The sequence below is a fragment of the Pavona decussata genome, unplaced genomic scaffold, assembly GCF_977016875.1.
Source record: "Pavona decussata unplaced genomic scaffold, jaPavDecu1.1 SCAFFOLD_955, whole genome shotgun sequence".
In the NCBI taxonomy this organism is placed as follows: Eukaryota; Metazoa; Cnidaria; class Anthozoa; order Scleractinia; family Agariciidae; genus Pavona; species Pavona decussata.
This window is the reverse complement of record NW_028145958.1, coordinates 430-10,136: the sequence shown is the minus strand read 5'-3', so window position 1 is coordinate 10,136 and position 9,707 is coordinate 430. Positions and strand designations below refer to the sequence as shown.

The 9,707-nt window shown below is 36.7% G+C and overlaps 1 protein-coding gene across 1 annotated transcript; it reads left to right on the top strand.

The window, feature by feature from the left end:
* Positions 1-4,892: 4,892 nt before the first annotated feature.
* On the top strand, positions 4,893-9,447 carry LOC146448382 (uncharacterized; the record flags this gene model as incomplete). Its single annotated transcript, XM_085102621.1, has 4 exons — positions 4,893-5,428; positions 5,529-5,582; positions 7,820-8,106; positions 9,352-9,447. Coding segments are annotated over exons 1-4 (888 nt in total), but the record flags the coding sequence as incomplete, so codon positions are not given.
* Between the last annotated feature and the right edge of the window lie 260 nt (positions 9,448-9,707).

The following is a 9,707-nucleotide window of genomic DNA, read 5'->3' as shown; positions in this document are numbered from 1 at the left end:
ACACGCTGAGTATTACTAAAATTGTAGAAAAGATGAAGCAATTTTTATCGTTTTTTAATTGTTATAAGTGTCTCTGCGAGTTATTTAATATCTTTTGGTGTTTCCGTTTCGACAATTGGAACGATAATTCAGTTTCGATAATATCGATAAAATCGATAGCCGTGATTCAAAAATCAAAAATTATCTATTACTCACAACAAAATCTTTTATCGATTTTTATCGAATTTCGAAAACATTAATCGATTTTTATCGATTGCAATCGAATGCTATCGATTATCGATATTATCGACTGACTACCCCGGGCGTACGCGTAGGCGCACTTGTCAAGAAAACTCGAAAACCTTTAATGATACCTTAAGCACATTTGAATCAAATACAACTGTAATGAAATAGAAAACAGGTAAATTCTTTTGACGCAAGAACGTAAACGAGGCCCAAAGTTGTTCTTTGCTCGCAATAAAACGTCCAAAACAAGCCCGTTTCAGCGGGACGTTTTCTATAAATAAACATATAAGGCTAATTATAGGTCTAAAATATCTCCGTAAGGCGCCGTCTGCATGACTTGTTTTCCTAACAATGCATTATAAAACACGATAATGTACTATGTTTTGTTATTAATTTTGAATGAAATAATTGTAATGCTTTATAACGGATTATCGCTCCCTTGTTCGGGGGATTTCGTTGGTACAAGGTTTTGAGCCGAAAAGAGCTAACTTCTTTGCATTCCGCAGACAGGAAGTTGAAACTAGTTATTGCTGACCTTGAAGTCATAGCGACTTGGATAGACATGTTATTAAGCTTACTTGTTTAGACGTGTCTTAAGCTCATAACAACTCAAAATGACATCTCACGCCATCTAAAATAAACCATGTTTTACGATCCCTTTACCTCTTTTCAGAGTAAATTTATTTGTCTGTCAAACGACGCCTTTTAAAACTCATGAAACTTAATCTCGTTAACAAATGAATTAATATAGCGTCTTTAGCGATTGTTTTCAATTCCGATATTTACTTCCTTGAGCTTTGGTGGTAAACGGACTTGAATACATACAGCAACATCTGAGGAAACGTATGCTTAAAAAAAGAAAATGATTTCCAAATTACAAGCATTAGCACATTCTTTCAAATTGCTTCTTTGACACGAAGTTGGGTATTGGTTTTAATCCAACATCGCTTCATTAGGCACCGAGGCAGCATCATCCAGTCGATTATTAACAATACTAATATCTTTAAGTAGGTCTTATTACGCCCAGCGAAGAGATGGTCATATATTTAGCGTGCTGAAGAAAGCTTTATAAGGACACTAATAGAATTTTTATTCTTTCTTGAAGAACTGTTTATTCATACACGTATAACGTGTTCCGTCGTGTAGAACAAGTTGTTAAAACAATGACAAGTTGTGTTATAAAACCAGATCGACATCTTTGGATCGATAACAATTCAAAAATGCGACGAGTATCATAACAGTATGTGTTGAGTAACACAGCGATATAGGTAAAACCATAAACAAGTTAACCAAAGATCACGAAGTCTACGAGAGCTGGCGAACGTCTTCAAATATTAATCAAGCCCATAATTGCCCATCATTTGCAGTTAAACACCTAGAAGGGTGTTCATTTCCCTGATGTATTTAATACACGTGAACGAAAACTATTAATATGAAAGATCTGAAAATATTTGTGTACGCAAAAGTAAATTAAGCGTGACCATTTTCTTATCCTTGTGTCATGTGAATTGTTTAAATCTGCTGCTCGATAATACGGATTTAATGTTGTTTCCTATTTTATAGCCGCCAATTCCAATTCATGAAACGCTGGAGGATCAGTTTCCAATTGGTTTGTCGACATTTAGCTCACAATTTAGTACGAAACAATAGATTCCAAACAAGTCACAGACATATAATAACAAGAGAGCAGTATGGAGGCACGCCGTGTAATGTGACGGCTTTGCACAGAGCACGAGCTTGTCAAAGACATTGCCTGAACCAAGGAAATGTCGTGGACGTGCAGTGTTCCCGTCATCTCGGTTACCATAGTAGCTGTTGTTTATACCATGGTTGGTCGCATTTCCTTTTGTCACTAAACTAGATACTAACAGTAAACCGGCATAGTGTGCTTAATGGTAGCAGTCGTGTTGAAGCTAGTTAGTTCGTGTATTGCGTTTCATGATCAGTCTAAGCCTTGACTTGACTCACGTAAGGACAGTCACAAGGATCACATGGTCACGCTTCGATTTCGTTTGTCTGTTTTCCTTAGGATATGAACTGCAATGTGTCATCGTCAATGCCTTAATATTCTAATACTCTGGGAGTTATGGAACTGACCCCCTTTCCGGTTACAGACGGACGCAAAACAGCCCGGTTTCGATAGGGTTAAACTGTGACTTCGACGTGCCATATCATATAAATCATATAAATTGTGCTACTTTATTTTAATTCGAATTTCGGTGATGAGTAGATAAAGAAAGTAGGCACCTGTAATGGTATCACTACTTTAACTTTATTTACGGTAATATCTCAATTTCAAATAACAGAGCACATATTAACATTTCAACCACCGATAGAAAAACGAAACAGAGGGGTTACTTAAGTTGGCTTTTGAAACAAGCAGCTAAATTGTTCCACTGGAAAGTTATATTCCTATTTGAACTTGTTCCTAGTAGGCATTTTGTACGATTGCAGCTACTGGGTTTCAGTTTGACCTGCACACTGCACACACTGTCGGAGATAAATTTAGAAACTTAATATCAGTCTCAAGTTTTTTTTTGATTTGTTTTGTTTTTCTGTTGTGCTACAAATGACTTGTCGTAAAGGGGGTTTCAATTTTTCGCTGTCTTTTCAAGCCAAGCATGCAAATCACACGGTGGTTTGAAGCAATCAACATTTCTCGAGAAATTGATTCAGCTTAAACTCTAATTTGAAGTATTGGGTTATAGGCTCTTTTATAATCCAAGAAAATAACGGATGTAGAATCAATGAAGTACAGAGATAGCTAAATTGGCAGTTTTGACCCTTTCAAAGCCCTATCATAAAAGCGCATGTGCACTTCAGCGAGAAAGGAAGTTCTTTTGAAATATTATTTTGCATGAAGCGCGTCAGTGCTCGCGCTCCCAGGTCCTAATAAGGTAATTTCTTTTGCGGCAACTAATAGACGAAAAATAGACTGCCCATACTTGCTCCTTAGGAATAACTACTGATAGCCCCAGATCGTCAACCCACGTATGGGACAGGTTTAATTGTGCTGTGAATATTTTAGAAACACCAATTATAGTGTCAGTTCATGTCGTTCAAATAATGGAGCTACATGAACGTAACCGTACTGGTCCGTACGCGTAGGCCCACTTGTCAGGAAAACTCGGCAATCATTAATGATACCATAAGCACATTTGAATCAAATACAACTGTAATGAAATAGAAAACAGGTAAATTCTTTCGACACAAGAACCTAAACGAGGCCCAAAGTTGCTCTTTGCCCGCAATTAAACGTCCAAAACAAGCTTGTCTCAGCGGGACGTTTTCTATAAATAAACGTAAGCTAATTATAGGTCTAAAATATCTCCGTAAGGTGCCGTCTGCATGACGTGTTTTCCTAACAATGCATTACAACACACGATAATGTACTATGTTTTGTTATTAATTTTGTATGAAATAATTGTAATGCTTTATAACGGATTATCGCTCCCTAGTTCTGGGGTTTTCGTTGGTATAAGTTCAGGTTTTAAGCCAAAAAAAAGCTTCTTGCATTCAGACAGGAAGTCGAAACTAGTTATTGCTGACCTTGAGGTCAAAGTGACTTGGATAGACATGTTATTAAGCTCACTTGTCTAGAGATGTCTTAAGCTCATAACAACTCAAAATGACATCTCACGCCTTCTTAAATAAACCATGTTTTACGATCCCTTTACCACTTTTCAGAGTTCATTTATTTGCCTGTCAAACCACGCCTTGCAAAACGTATGAAACGGAATCTCGTTAATAATGAATTAATATAGCGTCTTTAGCGATTGTTTTCAATCCAACATCGCTTCATTAGGCACCGAGGCGGCATCATCCAGTCTGTTATAAACAATACTAATAGCAACGGGTCGGATCTTTAAGTAGGTCTTATTATGCCCAGCCAATAGATGGTCATATAGTTACCGTGCTAAAGAAAACTTAATAGAGACACTAGTAGAACTTTCATTCTTTCTTGAAGGACTTTTAATTCATACACGTATAACGTGTTCCGTTTTGTAGAACAAGTTGTATTATAAAACCAGATCGACATCTTTGGATCAATTACAATTCAAAAATGCAACGAATATCACAACACTGATGTAGGTAAAACCATAAACAAGTCAGTTAACCAAAGATCACGAAGTCTACGAAAGCTGGCAAACGTCTTCAAACGTTAATCAAACCCATAATTGCCCATCATTTGCAGTTAAACACCTAGAAGGGTGTTCATTTCCCTGATGTATTTAATACACGTGAACTAAAACTATTAATATAAAACATCTGAAAATATTTGTGTACACAAAAACGTAAATTAAGCGTGACCATTTTCTTGTCCTTGTGTCATGTGAATTGTTTAAATCTGCTGCTCGATAATACGGATTTAATGTTCTTAGTACGAAACAATAGTTTTTTTTTCTTTCTTTTATCTCTTAAACCAGGTGTTTCATAACGGTTTCCCTTTCGCTTTTTGAAAAATTGACGTTGCTATTCCAGTTTTTCCTTAGCAGCTCTGCGTGAAGAGTAAAATAAAATAAAAAAAATATGGAAAACTATTTTGTCAGTTCGAAAGGAAGTCGAAACAGTGTTGAAGGTCTTGACCCAAGTCGTTACCAAGGGTGACGTCATTTTCGCTTCCAATCACAGATTTCATGTTATACTTCCTTATGTTATACTTCCTTATAAACCTCCTCGACGACCGAGTTCAAAACAACTCAACGAATACTCTTCAAACTACGCTGATCGTTTTAAGAAGACCAAAAGACCATGTCTTTCAAGAGATTTGTTTTCTCGGGTTGCTATGTCATCATCTTCATCATAAATGCGTGTGTCTGTCAGACACCCGTTTGCAATGACTGCTGCAAAAATTACAAGGAAATTAACGATCCACGCCGCAGCATAAAAAGCAATTGGAAGGCAGGTCAAACGCCGTTGTGTGATCGGCTTATCAGTTCGGATTGGTATCGCTTTACAAGTTTTGGAGGAACACAAATGCCTGAAACGGAAGTGCAAGAGTTCTACTGCGGCACCCACGATCCAATCTGGTTAAGGGATAAGCATCCAACTCAGGCAGAAGGAAATGTGGCTCGCACGGCCTGCATCAGCAGTTTTGGTGACACTTGTTCGGAAACTCTTACCATTAACATAAAAAACTGTGGACAATACTACGTATACTACTTAAAACCTCTTCGTTACTGTGCAGCCGCCTATTGTGCTGGTAAGAAAGATTGCATAGACACACATTGTTCCACCTCTATGATATAATATCTTTAACGGAAAATTTAACTTTTAATTCTAACTTAAACTTAACTTTGTAGGTTTCGACGAGCCATGCCCTTACGGAAAGGAAGGAGAACCGCCAAACTGTTTTGGTAAGTTGTGAGTTCCCAAGATGTATTTCAAATGTCTTTTATTGGTCTTAACTTTGTTTTGATTAACTACCATCTTTGTTCCATGCTTTGGATACACTGGGACAATCCGACGAATCTCGATTTGAAGCAGAAAGCTAATTCAGTTAATAGCTGCTTAAAAATCAGAACTAGATAGGAAGCGTGTAGACGTACGAAGTAATTCTGTTAACACATACACTTCTTGATTCTTTGATTGACGTCCACCAAAAACAAGACTTTACTGGCTTGGGTGCGTTCCTTTGGGATGATCCAGATCAGGATCAATGATCCAAGATCACTCGGATCATGGTGCATCAAAGGAACCGAGGAATCCTAGCCCATAGGAAGACCACGGTGGCTTTAGTCAGCGGTCGATACATTTTAAAATAATGGCGCTCGCAACGTACCGATCGAAAACACTGAAAATAGAACGATCGCATCGGTTTTAAAGCAATGAACCGTCACAAATTTACATAAATGCATCACAGACGAGGTCTTGGAAACTATACACATGATTGCACTTTAAGGCGGAATTACTAGGCCTGCACACACGTTTAGTTATTTAATGATCTTCCCGCCTTGGACATTGAGAAATAATGGATTTTGGCATCTTCGCTATTTGATTTCGGGAAACTTTGAGTAAGAAAGTCCAATAATTGACATCTTCAAATAATTGCTTTTTCATGGAAGCTGAACGTTAAAACTAATAATAGTAACGGCAATAAAACATTCTATCAAGTGTAAAGAAAAGTCATAAAAAATAAAATTAAGTACGGTGACCGGTCGGGGATTAACAGCTGATACCTCTCGTTTGAAAGACAAGACATTTATCACATGTTTGGGCGGAGAGCCTCAGAGCTCATTCAATAGCTTAGCACCATTGTAAGTAAAAGTATTTCTTATGTTTTTAGTCCGAGGTTTGCAAAGATACTATTTGTTATCATTAATGCGAAGATTATTTATCGAATTCACCAAAGGTCTGGAAAGCATTTGCAGACAAGTACGAAAATTGTTGTTCTGCATTTTGTGCATGTGAGCTGAGCGCCTTGTGCCTGAAATGTTTGATAGTTTCATCCTACTCATGATTTTCTTTATTCAATGTCATTGTAGTGCAAACCTTTCTTACAATACAATACAATTAATAAATAGCACTTCAGTACATCGAACGTACATTCAATAAAGTTTTTTTTTTTTATTTAATGAACAGGAACCGTCGTCTTGTTCATCTATGCTTAGTAACATCCAATAGTGGTGATGGTAGCGTTGTTGCCGTTATATTGGCGATAATGATGATGATGATGATGATGGGTTTTTTCCATTTTCTTGCGAGCGCTGTTAAAATTTAATTTTATAAACTCGTCATGATCATAAGTGATATGTACGCCTAAACATTTGATTGGACTCTTCGGCCATTTTAAACCGAAAATTTCACGCTTGCAGTTACTACTCTCTCCTATCCACATGCATCATCGGATTTTGAGATACTGATTTAAATTTTAAACCCGAGACTTTTTCAAATCTCCTCAATACCTGTAAGAGCGACCCTAACGATGCTTCATCTCTCAATATGCCAGTTGTGTCATCTGCGTACCGTAATAATTTAATTTCGTTATTTCCCAATTTAATTCCATGAATATCTGTGTTTGATCTAATAGCAATCGCCAAAATTTCTGCCGCGATAATAAAAAGATATGGAGATAAAGGATCACCTTGACGAACGCCTCTTTCGAGTTTAAAAAACTCCGACTACCAAACATTGTTGCAAACGCAACTGGAAATATCAGTATAAAATACGGAGACCCACTTTTCGAAATCAGAACCGAAATTGAAGGCCTCTAGACATGTGTGAAGAAAATCCCATTCAACGTTATCAAATGCCTTTTCAAAGTCCAAAAAGGCTAAAATACCACTTATTCTTTCATTCTTTCACTCTACAATAAAGTTAATTAATACAGTTATCAACCTTAAATTACCATTCACTTATGATTGATTATAAAGGTTGTTATCGGATTTTATAGCCATGTCTTACTCTATTTACAACTCAGCGTGCAGCCCAGTTTTGTAACTCATGAGAAAAAGAGACAGAGAAGCATTGACATAGGAGGCGGACTGGTAGCGAGGAAAGATGGAAGAAAAAAAGTCAGACAGAGAAACACTAACAGACAAACAACATTATGACACGACTAATATTGTTTCATATCATCATTGCACCTAACTAGATCCACCAGCAGAATTCTCTAGTGGCAACTTTGGCTTTCCAGTCATAAGCTACGCAGAAAATGAGGAGGACGTGTTTGTGACCTTGATTTGCAAAGTGCCCATACTTAATGGCATCGAGAAGTGGAAGAATGTCACCTATAGGACTCAATGGTTTGCTGAAGGGCAGATTCTTCAAACTGACACAATCTGCGGCCCCATTCCGCCAGGCCAAGAAAATACCAGTCCTTGCCCCGACAAAGACCTTGAGTCCAAGCTGTCTGGTAGAAAGTACAAGATTGGACAATCGGTACACAAATAAAATTTCTTTCCTTGGGAGTATAAACCTGTCCTCTACTTGCTGACTCTAAAAGTAGATGTACGCTGTACCTTTCCTTGGTCAAGTCCAAACATTCCAATGCCTCACAGGTGTGGTCTCCTTTTCATGTCACACACAAAAGTCCAAAATTGGACACAATGAGACACAATGAGATACCTGCTACAAAGATCGCCTTCTGGCCTTTAAATTAAATTATTACCTAAAAAAATTGAGGGGCCGTAGCCAGGATGAAACATAGTTAAAATTAAAAAAAAAGCGATCTCTGGCTAAAATGATTAAAAACTACGAGCTTTAGACTGCCCGAACTGCAGTCTTGGACGGGTAAAATGAGTCATACGAAAGCGATGAGAAAAAATTTTAAACAATAAACGTGAATTGCGAAATAATAAAAATGTAAATAATAACGAACTATTATTTACATTTTTATAATTTCGCAATTTACGTTTATTGTTTAAAATTTTTTGTCATCGCTCTCTTATCACTCATTTTACCTGTTGAAGACTGCAGTTCGGGCAGTTTAAAGCTCATAGTTTTTAATCATTTTTGCCAGAGATCGCTTTTTTAAATTTTAACTAAATTATTACCGTTAACTTGACAGATAATTGAAGTTAAAGAAATTGTGTTTTTCTACAAGGCCCTGCACCGACTTATAGATTGAAATATTAAGACTACGTTACCTTTATAAGTCATGGGCTTAGACGTCTAAGAAAAAAATCAAGTCTTATTCTAACAACTAATTTTTGTAAAACTACGATTTTTCATACTTCAATAGGATTCTTTATGTCGTGGAATTTAATTTACACAGTTGCTCCTCCATTCTGTTTTTCTGGTGTTTCATTATCGAAGAGGTTTGTTACCAAATATTATTTTTCATCAATACGCTCAGTCTATGATGTAGATTATCCTTATATTTGGTCCTCAGCTAGGCACAGTTGCTTTCAAGAAAAAATTTGGGAGTAGGTATTATTAAATCATTGTAATTTGCTTTTATATTTTTGTAAATAGTTGGTTGTTTTTTTTCTTTTTAAAACTTTTATATATTTACAAATTTGTTTGGAAGCGTCCAACTTGCGTCCCGCTTCCGCTCTCTCTTTTGCGAAATGTTTTGCTGATTTTTTTTTGTCTATTTAGTTATTTCTGTTTTTTTTTATTGATTGATTGATTGATTGATTGATTAATTGGAAGTATTTTAATTTAATTTTGTTGCCTCTACAGATATCGTGTAACGTGTCTGCAAAATTTACCACCTCCCCGAAAAATGTATGGTCAGCGCCGAAGCAAGCCCCAGCACCATTCTTTGCTGGACTAAAGGTAACTTATTCGTTATGATCACAATAATTTTGTCAAAATCACCAAGAAAGCGCCACCTGAATATGAAAATAGAAAAGATTTAACGTTAAGGCTAACCCTATTTTACATGAAATTTTCTAGTATCTTCTGATGGAAATTAAGGGAAAGGAATGGGAGTGATCACGTCATGTGACGTACGTGGGAAATTCGTAGTTTTCCTGTACTGCCACCATATAATTAGAAATACCATACAACATGGCTGCCAAAATGGCCACAAGCAT